The 27,811-nt window shown below is 43.7% G+C and overlaps 1 protein-coding gene across 1 annotated transcript in view; it reads right to left on the reverse strand.

The window, feature by feature from the left end:
• Positions 1-14,774, reverse strand: part of ARHGAP31 (Rho GTPase activating protein 31) — a 93,852-nt gene extending 79,078 nt beyond the window's left edge. Inside the window, exon 1 of the mRNA XM_081909294.1 lies at positions 14,654-14,774. Within this exon, the coding sequence (XP_081765420.1) occupies positions 14,654-14,753 (100 nt within the window). The 5' untranslated portion in view covers positions 14,754-14,774. The remainder of the gene's footprint in view (positions 1-14,653) is intronic.
• Between the last annotated feature and the right edge of the window lie 13,037 nt (positions 14,775-27,811).

The following is a 27,811-nucleotide window of genomic DNA, read 5'->3' on the forward strand; positions in this document are numbered from 1 at the left end:
TCTTACTGTGTTCAATCTGGGAAGCAACACAGGAGTTTCCATTCATGTTCCTGTTGAGCGCAAGTAGAAGCCTCTGTTTTACCAGGGTTCATAGAAACACAGGAAGCTGCTTTATACTGAGTTAAACCATTGGCCCATCTAGCTTAGTATTGTCTACCCTGACTTGCAGCAACTCTCTGGTATTTCAAGGAGGGTTATCTCCCAACCTTACCTGGAGACGAGAAGGACAAGCCTGGATCTTCTGAATGCAAAGCAACTGCTCTATCACTGAGCTATGGATCATCCTGATTGTGCCAGGGTTCTAGTCATGTTCAAGTGAAGAGGAGGAGGTAGCTATTGACATTTGGGTGCCAGGAGCCATTTTGAATCACGGTGGCAGACCAAAACATGACTTTGGTGTGACTCCACCAGTTTTTTAGCAAAGGTTCTGCTGCCTCTTGAGATATTGTCATCGTACTCAGTATGAGGGCTGCTGAACTGGGGGTGAATGTATACATCGCCGTGTGGGTTCTGAGAGCCATTTTGCATCAATATGGCAGACCCAAACATGACTTTGGTGTGATTTCACCTAATTTCTTGGCTCACAAATGACACACTATCCATTTCAAACTCACAATGTTGGGGGGGGGGTGGTTTCTAGAAATGCACAGGCAGTGTCGGGCACTCCACGCTGATAATAATAGTGATAAATAAAAATAAGTTGCATTTGCAGGCTCTCCAGGGTAAAACCATGAATCGCTTTGAAGTCTAGGCTGGAGAATGAAATCAGGCCACAAAGTATTCCATTACTTCTTTGCCTCATGTATCTGCCTTCACTCATCTAAGACGTCTGTACTTTTTACAGCTGAAATATACTACATGCTCCAGAATACACACCCACCCACCCCAACTCAGCATGTATCTGCTGTAAGAAACCGTTGAAATGATGGGGGTGGAAATGCCTTCCCTTTGAAAAAATGTATCCTTGTAAAATCTGATTTGGAGAATATGCTGCCGAAAACATGTGATTTGTTTAGCAGCCCGGGAAGAGGAGAAGGGGGCCCAGTGCATTAGAACGAGATGCGTGCCTCACGCAAGGACTGCAGAGGGAAAATGTAAAACAGGATATGCAGCAGAGTGAAACGTTTTGTGGTGTTGTTGTTTCTGTTGTTTTAAGTTTGCTAAAGGAAATGCAGAAACAAAGCCGAGAGCTGTGATAGCACCACGAATGTTCAGCTGCAGCGACAATAAGCCACAGCTCCCAGGAAACAAGCAGCAGATTGAGGAAATAATGAAAACATAATCTCAGACGAGAACGGACAGCAAAGGAACAAGAGCAAACATATGGCTTCCGCTCCCCGTGATATCAGTGTTAATACATGGCTCTGATTGACAGGGCTTGTCAGTTTTCCCTTTGAGGTAACCAAATTGCTGAATCTCCAGAGGAGATGTTAGCTAAAGACAAGGGGGGCGGGTGGAGGGAGGGAAAGAGTCTGCTGTTATAGATTCTTGTTCTCTGCTGCTCTGCAAAGACTGAAGGATGGATTTCATGCACCTGTGGAGACTGAGAAAAGCGCTGAAGTCCCCACTCCCCAAAACTGAATGCCTGATATCTCTGAATATCGCCAAGCAGTTCTTCTCATGCACTAATTATAGCAGGCCTGTAAATAGCTGTACATCTCTGATTGCCTTGGGCCAGTCCATCCAGGTAACCAGGCATCCTGCTCTGTGTACATCAGGGGATAACAGGTGTTCTGATGCGCTAAGAGGGCAGGCAGATGCACATAATTTTAGCCAGAAGGCTACTGTGGAAACACAGCCACCATATTTCAAGCACACGTACAACCCACAAGGGAAACCCGTGCTTCCAGCTTTCGGCAGAAGCTGGCTTCGCACAGCACTGATTGGCTGTTCCTAGTGTGAGTCATAAAGCCACCTCCCCCTTTTTCAGAGCAAGGCTGTGGACAGTGCTAATTGGCCGACCCTTGTCAGTTACATATGCAACTACCACCCTGTTGCAACCTTCTCAGCTAAGTAAAGTAGTAGTAGTACAGTAGTAGTAGTAGTGGTGGTGGTGGTGGTAATGTTGAGTAGGAAAGAAAGGAAGATACTGAAAAACTTAAGACAAAGTGGAAAGGCAGGATGAAGAATGAGAAGATCAGATAGAGGATAGTTTGTGTGGGTTTGCAGGTATTGTGTGTTACAGGAGCAGGGATAAGCAAAGGTCAGTTCACACCATAAATCTGCATTGCTTCTGCTTGAAGGTATGCCTAGATGCTGCCTAACTGATGTATTTTTTTATGTGTACAGGTTAATTTTTATCAGCTTCAGCCTTGCAGATAATTTTCTTTCCAAATAACTTATCCTCACATTTGCCTTCCAAGGGCTGCCCCCAGTACAAGGGAAATCTAGGTGGCTGCTTAGGGGCACATTTTTTAAAAGTGTGTGCCTCTTAATGCAGCAGAAAGTAAAGACCAAATGCTGCAAATAAAACTTGTCACTTATTATAATGCATTACTTAGTTCACATTCAATCACACCTACATAGTCATATAAATATTTGTAGCTTTTGAATATGCATATTGTGCACACATTTTGTCCGCTTCCAGGCTAAAGATATGCAAATGGGGCTAGGAGAGAGAGAGAGAGAGAGAGAGAGAGAGAGAGAGAGAGAGAGAGAGAGAGAGAGAGAATATAATAAAATATTGTGCATGGATGCTGTAGTTGAGATTCCTGCATTGCAGGGAGGTTGGGCCAGATGACCCTCAGGGTTTTTCCAACTCTACAATTCTATGATTGTATGCTCAGATGAACTCTCTTTATTGGTTTAGCATTGTTCCGCAGCACAAATACAGTAACCAGGAATGAACTGCAGGGAGCCCTGGCTCACAGAAAGCCCAGCTTAGAGTGCCAGAATGCCTAAAACTATCCTGAGCCTCCAACTTTAGCAAACACTCAAGCTAGACAATTTCAGTTTATTAAAAGCTCAAACAGCCAAGCCAGGTTTTGTTTTTTGTTTTTGCCCAGCAAGAAAAAAGCCACATATATGAACTTACAGAGATATTTTGCACATATGCCAGCATCTACCGCAGTCTACGCCTACAGACCGTGCTTATTTCAGTATACACCACTATTTGCAGCCTGCTACGTTCTATAAATAAGGACTCATTTGCCTGGACATTTTGCTCATCACATAGCGTTCCTTCTAACAGAGAAGCGGGTGGCACCATGGTGACCAGCGAAGTGGCAAAACTGGCCTTGCAAGCATGGGGGAGCAGGGTGTTCTGCATATCTGATAGAAACCCAAATATGCAAGAAAATATTAGTTTAAATATTAAATAAAAGAGAAGCCAAAGAAACACCAAGCTACTAGAGCAATCATTTGATGTTTTGGTTAGAGTGTCGGACTAGGACCTGGGAGACCCAAGTTCAAATCCCCACTCAGCCATGATGCTCACTGGGTGGACTTGGGCCTATCACTCCTAGAATCAGAGAACTGCAAAGCTGGAAGGGACTATGAGCGTCATCTAGCCTCAACTCCAGCAATGCAGGATTTGTTTGCCCAACGTGGGGCTCAAACTCACGACTCTAAGATTAAGAGTCTCATGACCTTTAGGTCCCCTCTAACTCTACAATGCTATGATTCTATGCTCTACTGACTGAGCTACAGTGAGGGGGGAAAGTATTTGATGCGCTGCTAAATTTGTCCGTTTGCCCTCTGATGAAGAAATGGCCAGTCCATAATTTTAATAGTAGGTTTATTGTAGTAGCTATACATCAGCCTTGAAATCTTACTGACTTGGAGAGGATCTGCAAAGAGGAATGGGACAAAATACCTCCTGAGATGTGTGCAAACCTGGTGGCCACCTACAAGAAACTTCTGACCTCTGTAATTGCCAACAAGGGTTTTGCCACCAAGTACTAAGTCATCGAAGACAGGAGTGCCTGGCGTGTTCTGGTCAATGGGATCACGAAAAGTCGGACATGACTAAACGACTAAACAACAGCAACAACACTAAGTCATCTTTTGCAAAGGGGTCAAATGCTTATTTCACTCATTATAATGCACATCAATCTCTGACTTTTGTCTTCTGGGTTTCTGAGGGTTTTCTTGTTGTTATTCTGTCTCTCACAGCTACAATAAACCTACCATTAAAATTATGGACTGGTCATTTCTTCATCAGAGGGCAAATGGGCAAATTTAGCAGCGGATCAAATACTCCCCCCCCCTCGCTGTATGTTCCTTAAACTTTAAAGTATCTGGGAATGAGTGGAGCTGAGATTTGGATCAGGTTATGCACAAATGTAGGTGTGCACCCTCTGCCTTCAATTTCCCCTGAACTCTCACCCATTCTAGCCGCATGTCATGGCCCCTCCGGTCTAGGCCTGGCTGGATGTTGTGCTGTAGGAGAAGCGCCCCTAGCCTGAAACACCACCACTGTGTGCTACATATGAAATTTTAGGGCTGATTGTGCCGCATGCTGCATAGCCTGTGTGGAGCCTGGTGCTGTAGCACTATAATGCAAAAACTGAACACTCAGCCCCTATACTGCCCACAGTATGAATTGGGGAGCAGGAGAGGTAATCAGCATGGAATCATACAGGTCATAGACATAGCTGGCAGGTTCCTCAAAGGTCACCTGGACAAATCTGCTTCCAGTGCAGGAAATCTGCTATTACTGCATCCCTGCTAGGTGATCATTCAGCCCTCGTCTCATACTGCCATAGGAAGTTTGCTTCTGAATGCCAGTTGCTACAGGAGGGAGAGAGTCCTGTTGCACTTGGGTCCTGCTTGCAAGCTTCCCACAGGCATCTGGTTGGTCACTATGAGAACAGGATGCTGGAATAGCCGGGACACTGATCTGATCTACCGGGGCATATCTGACGTTGTTCTGCTTAAAGGACTCTAACAAAGGAGAAGTAGTGACCTTCTGAAGCTGTCTCTTCTGCCATTGAGCAGCTCATACTATCCCAAAGGTCTTTCTGACGTTTTGTCAGAATTCTCTTTCTTGTCATTTGAACCCATTGGTTCAGGTTTTCCTCTGAAGCAGCAAAAAAACAACAACAAAAAACACCCCAATTTCATTCTACCATTTATGTGACAGCCCTTCAAATCTCTGGAGATGGTTATCCCATCACCTCTGAATTGCCTCTTCTCCTCATAGGACTCAGCTGCCTCAGCTGTTCCTCACAGGACTTGGTCTCCAGGTTTTGGGATGTTATCAATATGCACAGATCAAATTCAGCTTTAAGTCAGTGACAGACTAAGAGAGAAACAGTAGCAGGGGTCTGCTGCTTGGCCAACCTTGCTTCTCCAAAGCTTTACATACCTGGCTCCAGACAGGAAGTTAATGGAAGCTCTGTGTGTAAGAGAGGGGCGGAAAAATGTTTGAAGACATGTGGCTTTATTTTGGTGTGTTTCTTTCCTCTTCAGTCGCCTGGTATGGTCGCCTGATTAAAACATTATCGCTACGTGTGTTGTAACTGTGCTGAGTGCACTTTGGGCTACCTACTAAATTTAAGTCTATCTGTCCTTATTTGTGTAACAAGCCAATACAACGATGTACACAAGGAAAAATTTCAAAATTCACTCACTCCCTCGTACACATATGTATCCAGAGAAGAACATATCACACTGTCAAAAAGTCTATTAAAATACAGGCATGCGCATGCAGTTAGGGGAGGGGGGAGCCACGATAGAGACAACCCAAATTCACATCTGGACAGCAGGTTTGGAGTTTGGCTCAAAGAGAGCTTCTCCTCAAATCAAAATGCAGACTCCACAGAAAGTATCAGTGTTTGGCAGAACAAAGAACAAAAGTACAAACTATGCAGCAAACAGCATGAAGACCCAGTTTCCTTCTCACGTGTGCCTGATGCCCAGATTTCAAAATCTCTCCTAGGGAACGTTTGTGGAGGAATAGATGGAGACCTGGATATTTTCCTACATTTCTCTGACACTAAGTGTTATGCTCCTCATATGTAAAACAAAAACCAAGGGCAGCTTTAACATTTTCATCATGTTATGAGTCACACAGGGGACTGTTGGTGCTGAGCTTTAAAGCCCTAAACGGCCTCGGCCCAGTATACCTGAAGGAGCATCTCCACTCTCATCATTCAGCCTGGACACTGAGGTCCAGCAGCGAGAACCTTCTGGTGGTTCCCTTTGCAAGTGAGCTTATAAGGAACCAGGCAGAGGGGGCCTTCGCAGTGGTGGCACCCGCCCTGTGAAATGTCCTGCCATCAGTTGTCAAGGAGATAAACAACTACATAATTTTGAGAAGACATCTGAAGGCAGATGTTTTTAAGTTTGATGTTTATAATTTGTTGGAAGCTGCCCAGAGTGGCTGGGACAACCCAGTTAGATGGATGGCATATAAGTAATTTGTGGTGGTACATAGGAATTTGTTCTATATTGAGTCAGGCCAATTATCCATCCAACTCAATACTGTCTACACCGCCATCATCCCTGACCATTGGCCATCTTGATGGGAGTTGCGGTCCCAAGCATTTGGAGAGCACCAGATTGGGCAAGGGTGATCTACAGCTCTCCAGGATTTCAGACAGAGGTGTTTCCCAGCTGTGCCAGGAGATGCCAGGAATAGAACCTGGAAGCTTTTGTATGCAGAATAGATGCTTTACCACTGAGCTATGGCCCATTCCCTAATGTTAAGGGATTTGTAGCACTGGGGAAGAAAAAGCTTGGTGCGCCCCCTCCCCAATACATGTGGCAGCTGCCCAATGCCCATAATTTATACTTTATAATTATGCCAACAGAACCTTAGCATTCTTTCTTCTATATGTGAGTGAGAGAGTTTGTTCTCAGGAATAGAGAATTATTCTTCATGGTCTTGTCCCTAGTCAGTACGGGGGCCACAATGGCCAAAACAGTTCTCCTACAGCAGGCTTAGATGATGCTCAAGACACCTCCTCTGAAACTGTACTGACTACGGCAGCAATACTGGGACAGCGTTGAATGAATTAATCCTCAAGCACATTGTAAGTGAACTGAAGGCTTCTGACCGTCCAGATAATCCCAGTTTAGTGCGAGACTTTACCAGCCCACTAAGTACTCTAAACAGCTCTGCTGGGTGGCTACTTGAGGATGCAGTAGTAGTGGAGAGGCAAGCTTTCTCCAGTGCCATCACCACCACACAAGAGGCACAAGTATGTACAGTAAACTCACAATTTACAGGCTTCTGCCAGCTTTACATGCTTGGCAAAAAATATAGAAACAAATAGAAAGGGGGGCGGAAAAGGGGTGGACTTTGAGGAAAAAAAGACATTGGCTGTCCAACCCACCATTGCACCCAATGTGTTTTGACTGTACAGGATTTTGGCTTTTCCCAGAACATAACCCCAGCATAGGTTGTGGGCTTACTGTACTCTAACTTATCATCAGTTGTGTTTGCTGTGAGCTTTCAACCACTTGCATCCCAGGCATTGTTGAATTGGGTTCATTGTCCAAAGTTCTCTAGAAAAACCAGGGTGCCCTTTGGGCTCTACAGCACAGGAGAGGATACTTAGGAGTAGGGATGAAGGAGAAATTCAGTTTGCTTCAAATTCTAATGCGAAACTGCCCAATTTGCACTTTCTGAGAAGCGAAACACAGCGATACTTTGAAATTTGGACTTCTGTGAATTTTGTGATTTATTCTTCCAACCAAATAATGTGTGCCAAAATGTGTATATGAAGAGGAAAGTGTGCCTTAAAAATGTATATATGGTGAAAATAACATAGAAAATGCATACATTAGACTCACTTTGTTCACAAAAATATGTATTTAATATAATTTTGCACTAAAACCCTGACTAATTTTAATAAGGTTTTTTTTAAAAAAATATGCAAACTGAACTTAAGACTAGAAAAATAAGAAATCTGAAACTGTCAAGATTTGTCCAGCCTACTCAGGAATGATCCTGTTGAGGCCAAGGTTGTTGGCAGGGGTAATATTCATGTCAACTGGAAAATTCTCAAGAGAAATAGTTTTTTATACTATTTTTAAAAAATAAAAATAACAACTTTAATTGTATGGTTTTTTAAAACATAACAAAAACAATTCTCTGTCCAGTGAAATAAAGTTACAATGCAGATTCCAGTACCTTATAAAAGGAGTTCATTTATCTAACAAAAAAGCTGATGTGATAAATGCCATTTGCCGTTTTATAAGACAGTGTAACCTCATTGCCTTGCCTTCAGTTTGTGATCCATCAAAGACCCTGGATCCTTTTTGGCAGTGCTAAAATCTGGCTGGTATCCCATTTTCTATTTGCGGCTGTGAATGCCTCTTCCTTCTCTTCCTTGATCTTTCATTAAACTGTTTCAGGCTGAGCTCAGTTTACATTCAGTGTTGGGTTTCAAAACTATACAATGGGAATCTATTAACGTCAGCCAGAAAGAAGACCCCCTGTGTCTAATGAAGTTTACTCTCAAGTAAATGCACACAGAACTGCAGCTGCAGGCTATGCAAAATGAGATTTACTTCTGACCCAACGTGAATAGGATGGGACTGTGTGTCTGTTTGCTCAGTCATCATCCAACCACCAAATTCTAAAAGCCTGACTTAGCATAAATGCCCAGAGAGTTAAGTAAGTGTTCCCTTTGCTTGAGGAAGAAATTGTGGGCTTGGCGCTGAGCGGACAAGGCAGCCCAAGAAAAAAATGTGCTGTTTCCAGAGTAAGCTGCAGAACAAGGAATTCCAGTTTACATTGCTGATGTCAGGGATTAATAACATTTTGTTTTTGTTTGGTTTTTTAAAAAAGGAACTGACAAAGTTTCCATCTCCGGTTGCAAAAGAAAGCTTGAGAAAGTATCTGCTACCACAAGGGATGCAAAGAAGCTGATAAATTTCCTTTTTTCATTTAAAGGAGAGAGCAATGGAGAAAGGGTGCCAAGGTGTTTTAATCATAATAAAACTTTACGTCGCTGTAAGAAATCCCTAAAATAGTGAGGGGAAACACCTCTGGGAGTTCACGTGGTTTCAAAGAAAATGAGAGGGTGGATGCTCTTGTGGCATAACCAGTATGCCTCCCTTTGACCCTTCTGCTGTTGTGTGCAAGGGGGCGTATTTTAACATTCCTCCATGGGCAAGACACATGGCTACCAGCACAGCTGCTGTCTTGCACGTAATTTGCACCAGAAATGCAAAAAAGAAAAGGCTGGTTTGTGATGAGTTGTGTGCACAATCCTTTTCACACTGCACAACACCCCAAACTACACTTCGAAGCCAAGCTTGCTAGCAGCAAGTACTTAAAAGGTAAAGGGACCCCTGACCATTAGGTCCAGTCGTGGCCAACTCTGGGTTTGCGGCGCTCATCTCGCTTTATTGGCCAAGGGAGCCAGCGTACAGCTTCCGGGTCATGTGGCCAGCATGTCTAAGCCTCTTCTGGTGAACCAGAGCAGCAACACCATTTACCTTCCCGCCGGAGCGGCACCTATTTATCTACTTGCACTTTGACGTGCTTTCAAACTGCTAAGTTGGCAGGAGCAGGGACTGAGCAACGGGAGCTCACCCCGTCGCAGGGATTCGAACCACCAGCTTAAAAGCCACTTCCTATAAGGAAGGAAAAAGGAGGGGAAAGAAAGCTCATCATGACCTCTTCTCAAGGCGCTCTAGATTTCCCAACCTCTAGCTCTTCCACTTTTGAAATCCTCTTTCACATTCATTGGTTTCTCTTCTTCCTTTTGTAACTCATACATTTTGTAATGTATGAACAGCCAAGTGAGTGGCTGCTTTCTCTGTTGGTACACACTGCTAGCAGCCAATAAGTAGCAGGGCAGAGCTTCATGTAGTAAGAACATGTTTTACAGCAGAGATGTTGAACCATCAGCCCATGTGCCCATTCTGGCTCACCTAGACTTTTCTGCTGGTCTATCAGATCCTCACCCATTTCACCAGGTCAGGGTGTAGAGGCATCAGCAGTGGCAGCACCTTAAACATAAAGCATTCAGGCTCCTGAACCAATGTGCCAGCTGCAGCAAGGAGCATAGCACCATTGTTCCCTGGCCACTTTAACATTGCAGACTGGAACACTCTTTCCTGTTTCCTGAGCATTCCAATGTTTTCCACATCCTGGGAATGACTAGACGGTTGCTTGGAGAAGGAGAAGGAGAAGGAGAAGGAGAAGGAGAAGGAGAAGGAGAAGGAGGAGAAGAGACTTTCCTTGGTTATTCTTAAGGGTGCATCATGGTGCAGGGCTGGGTTAAGAGACATTTAATGTTCTGGACCCAGCCCAGCAAGGGACGCGGGTGGTGCTGTGGGTTAAACCACAGAGCCTAGGACTTGCCGATCAGAAGGTCGGCGGTTCGAATCCCCGCAACAAGGTGAGCTCCCGTTGCTCGGTCCCTGCTCCTGCCAACCTAGCAGTTCAAAAGCATGTCAAAGTGCAAGTAGATAAATAGGTACCACTCCAGCGGGAAGGTAAATGGCGTTTCCATGTGCTGCTCTGGTTGACCAGAAGCGGCTTGGTCATGCTGGCCACATGACTTGGAAGCTATACGCCGGCTCCCTCGGCCAATAAAGCGAGATGAGCGCCGCAACCCCAGAGTCGGCCACGACTGGACTTAATGGTCAGGGGTCCCTTTACCTTACCCAGCCCAGCACTGTGATGGCAGGGAAAATAATGCCCTCTTTACTCTTCAGGACCATTATCTGAAGAGCAGAGAGGGTGGGATTTTGCTTCCCATCTCAATGCTGGGCTTGGCAACAGTGAGGAAGAAATTGCCCCTTTCCCTGCTCCTCTGCTGATCTGCACAGATCACATGAGAAATCTCTGTGCACCCCCACAGATGCACACGAAAGAGAAAAAAGAAAGGTAGAAAACAAAGAAAAGTGAAACGTGGTGATTGTCTGGATGCAATCCAGGAGGAGCAAAGTAGTTTGCTATGGGAGCCTCATTATCCAGGTGAGCAAGTCATGATAGTGTCCATGCCACTATCAGATGACTGTGTGCCATTCATTTATTCTGAAATCCTCCACAAGCCTGCTCATCGTGCTTCTCCTTCACCTGCCAATCATCAGAGCAGGAACTGTTTGCCGCAAACAGTTTCACCATGCCAAAGCCCATCAGCCTCTGCAGTAGGGGCAAAAGCAACATTTGTGTTCTTCAGTGGCAGAGCAGGTATGAAGTTAGATTGACATCTCAGCCAAAAGTAAGCAGTTCTAGCAACCCAGTCTCTCCCCCCTCCCTTGCTGCTTTACATAAGCCAAGGGTGATTGCTAAGAGATGACCTAGAAGGAAGAAAGCTGTATAGAACTGCCAAACCACTTCCTGTGACTCCATCTAGACATTTGTTTTAGTTGGGATCTCTCTCCCAGCCACCAAACTACTAAGTGCCCTTCCCTAAGTCACAATGAGAGCTGGAAGTATCAGTGCACAACTCAATCAAGGGGAGAAACTGGTTTGAGTGGAAGACTCGGGACAGGCAAAAGAAAGTACCTCTTCAGTTTGAAACTCACTTTCCCAAGAAGTAAGGGGATGACTTTCCATAGAAAAAATAACTACCAAACTTTTAGAAGACAGCCCTGTTTAGGGAAGCTTTTAATGTTTAATAGGTTATTGTATTTTAGTGTTTTGTTGTTAGTGGCTGGGGAAACCCAGCCAGATGGGCGGGGTATAAATTTATTATTATTATTATTATTATTATTATTATTATTATTATTATTATTATTATGTTGTTGTTGTTGTTGTTGTTGTTGTTGTTGTTGTTGTTGTTGTTGTTGTTGTTAGACTTCAGCTTCCACCAGGCTCAGCCAGCAGAGTTAATAGTCAGGGGTGGTGCCAGTTCAACAACTGGAAGGTCACAGGTTCCCCACCTCTTCCTCACAGAGCCCCACATCTGAATGCTTTACTCTGAATAAGAAGAGGAAACGCTCTAGCCCAGTGGTTCCCAAATGGTGGTCCAATTGGCACCATTCACATTAACAAAAACTACTGCAGAGATAAAGTAGGGGGTCCATGGCTTGGCTTTTGAGAAGTAGGGGGTTCGCAGCACTTAGCTAATTGGAAACCTCTGCTCTAGCCCCATATCATATGTTCAAGCTCCTTGAAGAAACAAAATCTCAAAGGAATCCTAAAACCGTTTTTTACCCAAAAAAAGCAATAAAATAAAATAAAAAATAGTGGCCAGATCCATCTGTATTGTCCACCCTTTCCACACAGGAGGCAAAGTGAATAACTGTAACAGGTAGAACGCTCCCGCTTTCAAGGTTATTGCTTGGCTCCCAATGGTGGGGAGGGTCTGAACAAACGCTTTCCCCTGATAGATGGTTGCCCATCACAAATGATGCCATTTCAACTCAAGGGCTCCAATTAGGGTAATTTGGAGGCTTCTAAGTCTCATGCTAGTGACATCTGACCCCCGCCTGCCCTCACAGCTACCTAGAGAGCAGATTTGTCTTTAATATTATTCCACCTCCTTGCCTTGCCACAGAACAAAGGAATAAAAACTCCCACATCTCTTCTGCTTCTTGTTATCGTTAAGATTTAACCTACACCCTATGATCTAACTCACATCCTTCTAATGGCTCCTGTAACAATGGAGTCTTTCATTACTAGATCACACACTGCTGGCCAATGGGACATGCCATTCAGCAAACATGAAAAGGAATTCACTTTTGCCCATTTTTGCTCCTCACAACAGACCACGCTGGTAGACCAAGCCATCTTGCAAAAGAAGCTGATGACAAAGTCTGCAGTCGATGGAGAATATACAGGATCTCATCATGCCTTTCTTCAAAATAAATAAAAGCTGCCTTCTTGTTCCTGTTTTCCTGGCTACATTGAATCGAGAAGGCAGCGCAACTGGAGACCCACAAAGCCATGTATGGTGGCCACAAGGGACCAGTAAATCTTCAGTATTTGCTGCCCTTCTGAGACTGCAAAAACCCAGGGCGGGAGGAGGTGGGCGTCACACAGAAAACAATACATTTATTTATTAAGACACTTTTCTCTCCACGTTTAGCCCCAAGGGCAGCTTACAACCGTTAAAGAAATGCTTTATAATAATAAGCAAGTAAACAAAACAACTAAAAACCATAGCCAGTTAGAAAATACTCACATAGGAAGCTGCCACATCAAAACAGGCCTTTGGCCTATCTAGCCTACTGCTATCCACACACAAAGGGTGGCCAGTGTTGAGCTCTCCAGATGTAGCTGGACTACTCCTCCCATCATCCCTTGCTGGCTGATGGGACTGGGATGTTGCTGTGTGGGTGTTGCTGTTGTTGCTGTCCAGGGACCACAACTGAAAAGACCCTGATTCTAATCCCGAGTTGCAGCAAGCCCTCAGAGGAACAGCGCAGTAGGCAGGCAAATCGCGTAAATCCACATTTAACATGGCTGGTGGACAATGCTTGATTTTGTGGATCCCAAGTTGCTGAGGCCTGATTTGGGAAAACTTAGACCTCCCCCTGCAGTTCATCCTTCAGGTTCCTCGATGAATGGGCCTGAAGTATTGCTATGGACAGCCAAATGAGAAAAACAGCAACCTAAAAGTGGCTGCATTTAGGCAGCAGTTGCAATGTACACAGCGACACAAATGCCATGAACATTTGTCAAATGAATTAAGCTTAGCTTGATGGACTGATCTGGGGGGAAAACACATGCTCTGTATAATGTGCCTGTGTAAGAGAGGAAACACGAGAACAACGTCATGTACTCTGGCAGCCCACAACACTGAGTAACAGCAAAGTCCCTTAGTTTATTATGAATACACTTCCTTTCTGAGGCATCTGTAATGACTGTCACCCACATTTATTGAATAAACACCCTAATAATGTTGCTCAAGGAGCCGCCTCGCCCGGAAAGTCTGAGTTTTAGGAAACCAAATAAATCTAAACTGGGAACGTCATGTGGATGCAGACGGAAGGGGGAAAAATCCTAAGTGATTTCTCATCAAATATTAGTTTCCAAGAAGAAGGTGGGAGGAATCCTTCTACCTTCCAAAGACCCGGCAATATGTTTCGCGTCACCCAGCCCACTTTTAAGAAATGTTCTCTGCTTCTCTCTCCTATCTCGTCCGCTTGAAAAGCAGATTGGCACTGCCACCTCCCACGGTCTGACACATCATATGCTCGTCTGAGAAAAAGGACTGTAGGCAAGGGGTGGGGGTTTCTAGTAAGAAGCACCAGCTGCTGTGCTCCCACTTTGGTGGACCCTTCTCCCACATCCCTGTCTCACAAGTAAGAAAATTTGGGGAGCCTTGCTTGGGCCTAAGAGCCACCATTACATCTTCATTACAACTTTTATTCTGAGAACTGCTGTCTGTCTTCCATCTCCATTGATTCTGTGGCATCCTGTGGTTGGGGGCAGGGAAAGTCTTGCGAAACATGGAAGGGCCACATCCTAAGGAGCAATCCTGAAGCCTCGTGCTCATGCACCCCACCTCTGAGTAACTGAAAAGTATCCTTTCTCTGTGTGCCTCAAGTTAAGAGACTTGATGGCAAATAGTTAATCTTCCTCTCTCTCCCACAGCAAAACATTTCCCTGAACTAAGCACATTGCTAGTTGGTCACTGACAGAACAAGACACTAAAGTCCTATCCACACCAGATAATCATTCCCTGCTTTATTTCTGTAGACAATTAATCCTCCCATTCAAAAGGCACTGCAACAGACCCATCTCTAGAGAAAGCAAGAATAAGGCCTTGGTTGTTGTTTTAAAAATAAATATTACCATCTTGTCCCGTGCTCTCCAGATAGTCTGTCAGATCACAGCCGAAGACGTTTGTGGCTCCTTTCCTCTTGACTTTCGGCTTTCCTCCCTTGTTCTTCATGAGTTGGTTCCGAAAAGAGCCCCCCTCCTTCTTTTCCCCCCCCACCCCCTCGCTTTGCACCAGACAAGTGCAAAGCTCCCCCACTCCCTCAGACCCTCGCCGTCGCCCGTGTCCCGCTTCCGGTCAGCCACATCGAAAGTCCAGAAGAACTTCCAGCTGGACGTCTCCACATTAATTCCCACCAGATGTGAAGCTGCTGCTGCTGCTGTGGCTGCTTCTGTTGCAGAAGGGAGAGGTCAGGACAATGCGGAGATCTCCAGCAGGCAGCAGCAGAGAGATCATAGCCCAAGTTCAGGAGGCATCTGCAAAGAGGGAGGCGGATGGTGGTGATGAAGCAATGCCTCCAGGGAGACTGGTAGCAACGGGGCAGATGTTAGCTGAAGTTCCCTCTTCCTTTGCTGTCAAGTCCCAGGAAGCTCCAGAACCAATCCAAGCCGGCAATTAAAAGTATGTCAAGATGGGTCCTTCAGGCAGTAGAGATTGCAAAATGATTCTTCCATGAACTTGTAAAAAGACAGAGAGGGAGGGAAAAGAGCAGAATGACAGAGAGAAAGGCAAGCCCACTACTTTTTACACCCCTGGGTGTTTTTCTCCACCCCCTGCAGCCACTGGACAATGTTAGGAGAAACAAGGGCTGGGTTCCCTAAGTTAGTGCCCTCACTCTCGCTCTCCCCTTTCCCCTGTTTTTACAAATCCTGGGATTATCCAGCTCAGGAAATGCTGGAAGGAAGTTAGCTGAGGAGGGGGCGGAGGATGGACTTTTTTGGCAGTGAAGAGAGAGAGAGAGAGAAGTGTAGGAGTGGGGGGAGAGGCAGAGAGTGAAGGGGGCTGTTCAGAGCAGGGAGAGGCGGGGACGTCCTGCCAACTAAAAGGTAACGGAACAGCCTGAAAGGAAATAATTCCACTCAGTCAGGCTGCAGCAGCTAGGAGCTCTGACGTTTCCTGTTCCACAAATGGTCAGCTCTGAAAAAGGCCTAGGGAGGGGCTAGAGGACCGGGGGGGGGGGAGAGAGAGCATAACTGGTTTCAATAAATGCCCAGCTCTACTTATTGGGTTGTTGCTGTTGTTGTTTTGCCACAGCACCACTCTCAACCCAAATGCATCTTACGTCATACTTGGGACAGAGTGCTCTTCTCTCTCCTGCGCTGTGTGCAAAAGGGGATCGGGCAAGCAAAAAGAGTTGTGACACAAGTAAAGAGAAAGGTAAATGCAGCAAGAATATTCTCTCTGTCCAGCGCCTCTCCCCAGCCCCCGCCCCCTGCAACACTCCTTCAGATCAGAAACCAGCCATCAATTACCTCACAGCCTGTCCCTCCGCAGTATGGATGCAGTGTAAAAAAATATATCATTTAGCAAGAAGCAATCTGCTACCCTCTAAAAAGTATGGATATTACTGCACAGCTTTCATCCTCACTTTTCTAAAGTGTGTTCAGCACCCAAACAATAATATTATATTGTTGCACACCAGCATAACCTCCGAGCGGTGCAAGATTCCAGGGGATTCCTGGTGCTTAACCAGGGTTTGTGTTGCCTCTGGGAACGAGGCACAGTAGAAACTGTGGTGTCTTTATGATATATGGTTTATTTACACATGAGCCTACGGCGGAGGGGTTCACAGCATCAACACCCCCAAAAGGTCTTATTTATTCCATAGCTGCAGCCTTGGATTCAAACAGAAACCAAACATTGCTCTGATTCTCTCTTCAGCTTGCTGCTTTTCAGCCAGCTCACATCACTGCTTACTCTCTGCTTTCAGCTCTGGCTTTTTCTGTTGAGGGAGGGGGCCCCACCTACAGCGGTACCTTGGTTCTCAAACTTAATCTGTTCCAGAAGTCCGTTCCAAAACCAAAGCGTTCCAAAACCAAGGCATACTTTCCCATAGAAGTAATGCAAAACAGATTAATTTAACATAAAACAGCAATTTAACATGAATTTTACTATCTAATGAGACCACTGATCCATAAAATGAAAGCAATAATCAATGTTCTGTGCTATAAAATAAATAAAACAGTATTGTAGATGATTAAAAAAAAATTTTAATCTTACCTGCACTGATGGTAGCCATTGTTTGGATGGGGGGCTTTTTATCCATTTCCACAGTCAGTAGCTGAACTGGGTTCCACACAGTCACAAAAAGAAATTAACTGAGAAAGCCTCAAAAACAAAAACACAAAATAAGTAGCAAAAACAAAGCGCCAAACTTAATCCATTTCAGAAGTCAAATGGACTTCTGAAATGTTCAAAAACCAAGGCACAGCTTCTGATTGGTGCAGGCGGCCCGGAACCAATAGCTGACAGCGCATCAGACGTCTGGCTTCTGAAAAACATTCGAAAACCGGAACGCTTACTTCCAGGTTTTCGGTGTTTAAGAACCAAGGCGTTTAAGTACCAAGGCGGTTGAGAACCAAGGTACCACTGTATTTGCCATCTCACGATGAGCCCCTTAATCGCCCATCACCTCACCAGGAAGCTAGCTTGACTATATCTAGGAATTAGAAGGCTTGATTATCTTATAACACTTGCTGGATCCAGGGATCAGAGACATCTGTCATACAGTTTAACACTCACACCCCAAACTCATAACAATGCATTTCTGTATTTTTCTTTTTTTAATTGAAGAATGCAGAAAAGCATTTCAATAGGTGGGGCCAAGCATCAGAGCCTTCATTTCATAGCTGTGGGCATGAAGGCAAAGAGTCCTATCTTACAAGCTGCATTGTTTACTACTAGTCCAGTTATTTTTCTATCCCTTCTTTGTTTATAAATTAAAACCAAGGCTGCTTACAGTGTTCAAACTACCAAGATGCCAAATGCTTGAAATGTTATCATTAAAACATCCAAACATTTTTTTAAAAAAATAAAAAAGTATAGAAGATACATGAACCATCTTCCTATTCATCTTTGCAATCTCCATGCTCACAGACAGGTATGACTCTAGAGATACATTTTCTTTTCCTGTTAATCATTCCTCAGAAGTCAGAGATAGGATGGCAGTAAGGCACTCTGCAAACTAAACATCTGGAACATAGAATTTTGGGGTTTCTGCCATTGCTACCATCTTCCCTGGGATTTTTTTTTAATTTTATTTTTTATTTTATTTTTGTGCAAAACATGTCAGAGTCTGGGTATTTTGAGCTTCTTAAGTCAACCATGTTGGGCAATCACATGAGTCCTCGCGGACCTTATGACATACAATGTCATCACTGATGGCTGTTTCACCAAAGATGGTGAAATAGCCTTCTAGTGGGAAGTCTCTCGTGTACTGTAACTGATGAGGAACAAACTTCAAAAGGGCCAGACGTCGGATTCAGACAAAAGAGCCCTAAGAAGCAGATATTGCTCTGAGCTTTTTCTTTTTTAAAAAAAGAAATAAATGATAGCAGCTAGACAGAGACTTGCTTTTGTAAGACAGCAAATAAATCTTACTTCCCACCATGGAGAGAGAGAGAGAGAGAGAGAGAGAGAGAGAGAGAGAGAGAGAGAGAGAGAGAGAGAGAGAGAGAGAATTGCTGCCTCTTGGCAAACTAAGAAACCACCAACCATACCCATGCAATGTTTTGCTGCACAGCTTCATTTGTATATACTAATTGTGTTCCCAGTTGTCCAAATGCTGGTCCTTACTTAGTTAAAACAGCATCACCAAAGGACAAGATGGAAGGGGAAATCTAAAGAGGGACACACAGAAACCAAAAGTAGCCCAATGGAGACTTTGTACATGCTCAGCAGCCACACGTAATGCTGATTACTTGGAATGAAGTATTTGTGAAAAGGGCAGAGAAGGATGGATGGCATTCTACAGCTGAACATTTCACCCCACTTGTTTGTACCTATATTGGGGTCCTTGCTTTGCTACCGCATGAAAAAAGACTAATAGCCATCTTAAAATTACAGGAGACAGGAGTTAGGTTTCATTGACAAACCGGGGGGAAGTGATGCAGAAAAGGGTAGTTCTTTTAAAGCGTTAAGTTTTCCAAAGTAAAGTGCGACAGTTAATAAGGCTCTATGGAAACGGATTGCTCATGTCTCCAAATTGCTAATTTGATATGGGTGTGTGCATGTAAAATCACTAAGGGCTTGCGGGGTTGGTGGGGGCCTGAAAAGGAATGTGCACCCACAGTGGTAAACACAATAAAGAACAAACAAACTCTTGTTGAATCGCATCACCATAACATTGGAATATAAGGCTATTCCACAAGGCTGGAGCCATCTTACGCGTTTGGAAATGGCATATATATAAAAAGCTGCTTTTCAGCCCAACAAGTGCTTTTACAAACTGGGTAGTATATAGTGCAATCATACACTATGACTGAGAGGCCATAGAATCCAACAGAGGGCAAGAAATATTAGGAAGTGAAATATAAAAGCTAAGAGCAAAATGGCACTTTAAACCTAGGGTTGTGGGTGCAACAACAGAATGTCTAGGTATGCTTTTTTATAACAAGAATACAAAGCTGAAAATGAATGAACGGCAGCTAAAATATTATGTTCATTTTTCACATGGTCTAGTCCTTCCCTTGCCCACCCCCCTAATATTCTTAAGAGGGTCTCTTCTGCAGTCTTCAGAGAGTAGCTGGAAGTGGGGAAGCAGAAAAAGGTCCTCCTTTCCTTCCACTCTGCAGTTTTAATCTGAAATCTTAGGTGCAGTGCTGCACCCAGAACTCTGAGTCTGCTTGCACTAATGAAATTCCCTGTCGCAAAATGCGCCTAGAACAATGGGAGTTTCGAACACTGAGTGTGAGATACACTGGAGACACTTGCCTTCTATATACCATTTTCTGGTTGTGTGTTTTTCCCCTCCCTTCCTGAGGTGAACAGAGCACACACAGAATGCAGTAGCTATTCTACAAGCAAAGCGGTGATGTTTTGCCACCTCTAGCCCCAGTGTATAGAACTAGAGTCGAAGATTGCTCTGTAAAACTACACTCATAAAACACTCATTAGGGAGCCATCCCTCTTGAATACAGCAGAACTTACTGTTGTGATGTTACTTGCAAGGTTTTGCAATTGTTGGCAATCAGCTGATCATTGGCACTTTGTGCCTTTGTCCACAACAGTTTCATTTCATGCCACATAGACAAAGGAAAACAGATCACTTGATATCACAGTGACATCAGGGGCTTGGCCCCGCCCACCTGCCAAACCAGATCATCAAGAGCTCCGAAAGCTGGTTTGTCAATCTATCAGCATAGTGGTCAAATACCTGACCTGAAAGGTCAAAGGGTTTGATCCAAATCAAGTTAGTCCCACTTGGTACCACTGAAATCAGTGTAAAATTACTCACAACTAATGTATGTCACACTAAAAACAATGGGACCTAAAGTACAATTAACTTGGCAAATGATGTCTGCTTCTGAATAAAGCAAACAATCACCAATATTGCCTCTGTTTTCAAGCCAGCCTAAGGTTCAATTTGTGGATAAGAAAGTATTTTGTTTTGTTTTCAGATGGCACAAAAAACCTTCAAGCCAGTTAAATAAGCATATCTCGGATGCCCTTCACATTCATAAACAGCTGAGAGTATGCCTATTTTTATCAGAAGGCTAAATTAATTCATGAATATCAAATGCTACGGGTCTTTCTGTATGGACCATGGAACTATCCACGACCCAGAATTTATTATTGTTATTGTTATTATGTATTTATTTATACCCCACCTTTTTTCCTGACAGAGAGTCAAGGAAGCTTACAGATAAAAATAAGAACAGCTAAAAACATAGGGAAAAACAATTAAACATTGACAGAATTAAAAGTGTATATACATTAAAAATATATTAACAACATACAAATAATTACAATAAAAAGAGCACGGTGCCAGTCACGGTGTATAAATAGTAAAAATATCATTATGGAATGGGACGCCCCTATTTTCATTGGAGAAATGTTGCATACTGTACTTTGAATGGATTGAAAGGCCTGCTCCTGCAAGGAGAAGTGAGCCTGCTTACACGTGTCACTTAAAAACAACTTCAACTGCCTCTGCTTTCATGCTTTTAAGACACAGTAACATTTTTTCATGAGGGTTATTAAAACTACAGTGGGCCACTGAGGAAGACTAAGGCAGCCGAAACATTAGACATGAGAGTGTGTTATGAAGGAAGTTACTCATATTGATTTGCCTTAGAGAGCTGTCCATGGCTGTGTTTGCTTTCCATGCAGCAATTTGTGTATATTTATTGTGGAGCGGCTTATAGGTAGCTCGTTTGCTTTTTAATTTTTGTTGTTAAAAGAACCTTTTTTAAATGGATTCGTAGGTGCTTGTACAATGTAGAGTTTTGCATTTGTTTAATACTGTTTATCCCTATTTGTTCCCTGTACTTTGAGGCCCTGATGATACACACAGGCCGGGTTCGCACACAACACTAAGCCGAACGATGGCTGAGCATGCGCAATCAATGCTTGGAATCATGGAGAAGAGATCACAGGTGAATCTGAATTTGACACTGAATTGCCCGTTTAGACATGAGCATTGGCTGAAATGGCTATGAAAAGCTGCATATAAAAGATGGGTGCGTTTCAGATCTTTCAAAAATCACAAGCTGCATTGAGACTAAAACTGGAAAGTTAAAAATAAAAAAGCTACAATCAGTCTGGTGATTTTCCCCAAAGGACTAATGCGGCTCCCTTACTGAAGCAAAGAGGGAACAATTGGGGTGAAAAGGAATTAACTGTAGTGGGAAGAACAGCCTTTATAAAGCCGTAAGAGGGGTGTTTAGAAACAGTTGTGCGTCTCTAAAATCTTTATTGTTGTGCTGCTTTGGAACATGAAAAGGGTCTGAGAATGCACATTTGGATTAAAATCACTGCACTTGTTATAAATTGTTTCTGGTTTTTAAAAATCCATCACGGCACGGTATAGATACTTGGACTGTGCAAAGCACACACCGCCCATTTAATTGAAACCTTAAGCATTTGCGTAAAGCTAGAGGCATAGGTGGAATTAATCAACAACACAGAGAAAATACAAGCAATTCCTTAAGTGAGAGACAGTGTGGCATATTAGCTCAAGCAGAGGTAGCCCTTCAGCTGCTGCTGAACTACAATACTGGTGATGTTCCCTGAAGCCGATGGGAGTTGGTGGCCAGCAACATCTGGCTGCCCCTCAGCTAGAGACTTGGGCTTGATTGTGGAAAACACAGGCTTCAGTCCCCTCTCAGTATCTGTCAAGGATGCTCTCCAGCCAAAGGAATGCACACGGCAGACAGTTGCTTAGACTAAGCATTAAGAGGATCTTTAGAATCTTATTTGTAAACCACTGAGAGGGTTTCTGACAGGTAGCTTCACCCCTCAGAGAGTTACAAGGCCCAGCAACCCTTGACAAGCTACAGTAACCAGAATTCTTTGGAACGGGGGAATGTGTTTAGAATGTGCTTTAAATGTACGGTGTGTACACAGTATGGTCCCTTCACTGGTGTGGGGTTGGGCTAGAAGATGGCCGTATATGTCATATCCTCCACCATGAGCATCCTGTAAAAAAGACGTTGACAGGCCCACTCGCCATTGAACCCAATGTGTTTTGGCTATGCGATTTTGGCTTTAGGTGAGGTCCATTTGTAAGTTGCGGAGTTACTGAAGATAAGTCATTCTGTTGTCTTTTGTGCGCAACAAATATTCCCCCAAGCCCAAATATTCCTTTAGTTTGTAGGAAGTACAGTTGCCTGGGTGTAGGAGGCGTTTTAGAACCCACAGACAATGCCGATTTTAATTTACTCACATGTGTCATCCTGTGGTAGAAGCTGTGATGTGTTTCGGGAGTTGACAGGAAACTGAACAAGGTGTGTAGGGGTGTGTGAGTGTGTATAGGCGGAAAAGAAAGTTGGGGGCGAAGTTGAAAGGGGGAGGTCATATGGAAGGGTCTAACAATGAACTGTGTGTGTGACAGGAAAACAATCCTCGCAGCAGAGCTATATTTAGGGGAGTTCTCTCTTCTTTTTCCTGTAGCCTGGCCCCTCCCACTTCTTTTCCTCAGCCTGGGAGGTAGGTGAAGACTTAACAAGTCATAGATGGATATGAGTAAAGATCAAATGCATCATGCTGTAAAGGAAAAACAACAGGGGAAAGGAGGATGATGCTTCCCCGAAATAGGTTTGGGAGAGTGCCTTCCCTCGGCTCCAGAGGGGAAAGGCAGATGCCAAATTTTGCTCAGTTTTGTTCGAAACAGATCATCAGGCCCGCTTCCCTGTAGATACCTAGGTTGGCAGATTGGCTTATTGGGTCAGACTGCTGCAATTATTAGGTAGCTTGATGCCAAGTTGTGCTCCTATGATAAATCCCATTTCACTCCAAACTGCAGCACTGCAGCCCATAGTCTTGGCTTCTACCTAGCAAGTTACTGATCCAAAGCCTCCAACATTTCTCTGATGAAAATAAGGATGTCTCATTCCATAATGATAATTTTGCTATTTCTACCCCACATATCTTACTGGGTAGTCCCAGCCACTCTGGGCAGCTTCCAACATATATAAAAATAATAATCAAACATTTAAATAAACTTCTCTATACAGAATTGCCTTCAGACAGCTCTATAACCTCCAACATTTCTCTAATGAAAATAGGGACATACTAAGGAAAAGTGGGACATTCCAGGATCAAATCAGAAACTGGGATTCTCTAAATCAGGGACATCCCTGGAAAATAGGGACACTTGGAGGGTTTGGAACTGTGAAGAGTAAGCTACACAGAGGTGGCCATCATGGTGCCCTCTGCTTGGGGCTGGACTACAATTCCCAACATCCTTTGCAATTGGCCATGCTGGCTAAGGCTGATGGGAGTTTTACTTTAGAAACATCTGGAGGGCACCATGTTGGCTACCTTGAGGCTCCACATAAGATGACTATCTGTTTCTCCTTCCTGGCTGAGGCCCCTCCCTTTCCTATCAAAGCCCAGGTGCTCAGTAACAGGAAGGGATATCTCTCTCTGCATTCAAAGTGCATTCATGTCTTCTCCAGCTGAAACCACTTTCCTGTTTCCCAGAATGATATCAAGTTTGGGGTGAAACCCTCCAGCTGATTTCTTGCACACAAGCAGAGCTGAAGCACTCCCTTTTTTTGTGGGGAATGTCACCACAATAAACTGCTTGGATCATGACAAAACAAAATAAATCCACAAGCAGGGCTAATTGTGCCTCAGTTTGGCCGCACAGTAAGTTTTTGAGAGACCTAGAACAGGTTTGCCAGCCCTGGGTGGATCATTTCACTCTTCTTCCTGCCTTGCTCATCATACAAAATATTAGCCCTTCCCCCTACATCACAACAGGGCTGTAGTTCAGTGGTAGAGAACATACTTTGCATACCATGAAACCCCAAGGTTCAATCCCAGTGTAACACATCCCTATTCCAGCTAAACTGGCCTAAGCCTGAGCCTTTAAAACAGAGCTTGATTTGAACTACCCTTTCAGCCAGTGCAACTTCTGCGGAGTTGCTAGATCATGTGACTGAGCTGAGCAGATTTTGGAATGAGTAAGTCCCACTCTTGCCATGCCCCCTTTTTGGGGACTGAATGGAGGACTTACACCAGTGTCTTTATGGCTGAGATGGCATTTCCACAAAAGAGTGCAAAAAAACCAACAACAGTTGGGCAGATCCACACCACACCTTTAAAGAATACCCAATGCACATATAAATCACATGGCATGCCCCCAAAGAATCCTGGGAACTGTAGTTTGTTAAGAATACTGGGGGTTGCAGATCTGTGAGTGGGAAACAACAGTTCCCAGGATTCTTCGGGGGTAAGGTATGTGCTTTCAATGTGCACTGGGCGGTACATTAAATGTGTGGTGTGGATCTACCCTCTACATCATGTGTTGCTCTTGTGTTGCTTCACGGTCAACCTCTACAAGATAGCTGGGCTGGGTTTGCAGCTGTTTTGGACTCTGCTTGAGCTTCCTTTTAGAAAAAAGCAGTGGGGTTTTATCTGTGGAGGAAGCTGCAGTCGAGAAGCTTGGCTCCCTGACGCTGCCTCTCTATTTTTAGTCCTCGTATGTGCCCACCCAATGCTGTTCCCCTTGTTTGTTTCCTACCAAACAATGAGACCTGAAAGAATTGCTTGGAAAACAGCCAGCCTTGATGGCGGAGCTGTCAGCTGCCAAACCTCGGACAGCTTTCTGCAACCCCCAAGGTAGTATGAAATAGGATTGAAATGTTAAGTATGCTCTTCTGTTCCACTTGGAACAGTTTTCAGACCATAATGGCTTTGTCTGATTTTATAACTGTATGCTTGGGACTTCATGGGGGCAAGACCACTGACAGAACTTCCACAGCGCTTCATGTCCCCTCAAACACACGTGTTTTTCTGTGGAAGATGCTCACTCAGGCCATTTGAAACTCTCATCTTGGAAATACTGCTGAAGAAGAATCGGTACAGAAACAGCGGGCAGTCGTTATGAATTCCCTCCACACACAAAAAATAATAATAATTGAGAGTCTTCCCCTTCTTTTAATCTGTTCTAGAATACCACATTTAGGAGCACGAAAGAAGTCTGCAAGTCTGACTCTCTTCTTCAGTACACCCAAGAATCATGTCTATGTCTGTGGCAGACCTCAAGTTCAGTGCTGTTATGAATAGCTGCTTTTCAATGCCCAGCTAAGCACTGTGGAGACACTGCACACTTTTTTCTGTGCCAGAGTGTCTCCTCACCTACTCCTGATTCAATACTTCCAGTGTCTGAACTATTCTTGTTTTAATATACATTTTTATTAGTTTTTACATATATCTTCCAAACAGAACATATCATCTCATCTCATCTTATACAACATTCTGGCTATTTTAGCTTGAGACTTCCATCAACCGCGTCTAATGATTTTCAAACCTCATCTCTTAATCTTACATTTATTATCCTATTACTTTTAATAATCCACAACTTAAAATCCATTCTCATAAATCTTTTCTGCAATATTTCATATAGTTCTCCTTACGAAACTTCTTGTAGTCCTACAAGTGTAGTCAGTTGGTTACAATTGTCTTTCAGATAACTCATATATTTACTCCAATCTTTCAAGAATTTCTGGTCCCACTGGTTTCGAATTCTCCCTGTCATCTTATCCAAATCTGCGTAGTCCATCAATAGTTCTTCCTGCTTCCATTTCTGTGCTAATAATACTCTTGCTGCAGCCAGTGCCTGAACTTTTCAAACTGTCCTTGAGTCTCCAGAGAAAATGTATAGAGTACAATACTGACGACTTACACAAACACAAAACACCCCTCAATCCCCCCCCCAAAAAAAAACCCTGGGAGAAAAGCAAACATCTTAACAAAACACTCATACACATGAGAAATCAGGTGATAAAAATAAGTCATAATTGGCTCCTGACATCCTAAGGCTGAGGAGGGATGGGGGACAGGACAAAATAGGTTTGTTATTTTTCCCTAGCTTCAGTTCTGAGTTGTCTTGTTGCTTTTGTGGATATTATTTTAGAGCAAAGTAAAGAAAACATGATAGAGACAGACAGGAAGCTGCCTCATATCATGCCATATATGAACTGACCAGGACTCTGAGACCAAGAGGAGATTTTATAGCCATCTTCAAATACCTCAAGGCTGTCACATGGAAGATGGAGCAAGCTTGTTTTCTCCTGCTGCGGAGGGAAGGGCTTATTTCATACTGATATCTGCAGGGTTTCTATTAACTAACATGGTTAACTTTATATACAGAATGTGATGGATCTGACCCGGCTGAGTTTTGTCCATATCAGACCTCTTCCACTGAGTGCCCGCTTATGTCTGAGTCACTCGCGTATTGCGAAGCCAACTAATTTTATAAAAACCAGCTAAATATATATATATATGGTGTAATATGTATATTAAATGTATAATACATATTAAAAGTCACACCCCAGGCACTGCTTTATTTCAGCTTCATAAGTAAATAAGTATTCATGCACAGGTATTTTTATACAGTCATATGCATTATTCTATGTATCTATTTATGTGCTGGCTACTTTAGAAAACCTGGAATTGGATGTGCGTAAAATATACATATAATAAGAATTATTCAGAGTTGGGAAGTCCTGTGGGTGGCACTGCGATCTAAACCACAGAGCCTAGGGCTTGCCAATCAGAAGGTCGGCAGTTCGAATCCCCGCGACGGGGTGAGTTCCCGTTGTTCGGTCCCTGCTCCTGCCAATCTAGCAGTTTGAAAGCACGTCAAAGTGCGAGTAGATAAATAGGTACCACTCCGGCAGGAAGGTAAATGGTGTTTCCGTTCGCTGCTCTGGTTCGCCAGAAGCAGCTTAGTCCTGCTGGCCACATGACCCAGAAGCTGTACGCTGGCTCCCTCGGCCAGTAAAGTGAGATGAGCGCCGCAACCCCAGAGTCATTCACGACTGAACCTAATGGTCAGGGGTCCCTTTACCTTTGCATCTTATATTGTTTTGTTTGCATTTCTTTTGCCCAAGTTTGTCTACCTTCTGCTTATTTGGGCAACACATCAGAAACTTACTTTTCTTGCCTCTGCCAATTAACCATGCTGGCATCCTCCTGCCTCTCCCTTCCCTGATGTGTGAGATCTCTGCAATAATTGCACTAGTGTACACTGAACATGACAGGGCCTTCTCAGTAGTAGCTCTTTATTTATGAAATGCCCTCCCTGCTGAGGTGCATCTGACTTTCTCATTATGGATATTCAGGAGGAATTTAAAAACAGTCCTGTTCACCAAGGTATTGGATTGCTGAAATATACTTTGACATTATTGGCTATGAGGATATGTGACTGTCTTAAAATGTTTTTAGACATCTTTAATATTTTTAAATCTTAAAAAATATATATATTATTGTATCATGCTGTTGTCAGCCACCCTGTGCTTCTTTGGGAAGGAGAGCAAGATGGAAATTTGATTGATTAATTAATAAATAACAAATAAAACGACAAGCAAGATTGCAGTATTAGTTCCATACTTTATCGCTCTCTTTCTGCTTCCGAAAAGTCCAGAAAAAAGTTGAATTAATGTGTTGATTCACCAATATTGGCATCCTTCTGCTACTGATTATTTGGAATGTGTTTGTATATGATTTTCCTTGTGCTTTTTATTTGAAATTACTCACAGGAGCATTTTTTTTCTGTATGT

The sequence above is a fragment of the Podarcis melisellensis genome (genome assembly GCF_964234715.1).
Source record: "Podarcis melisellensis genome assembly, chromosome: 4".
In the NCBI taxonomy this organism is placed as follows: Eukaryota; Metazoa; Chordata; class Lepidosauria; order Squamata; family Lacertidae; genus Podarcis; species Podarcis melisellensis.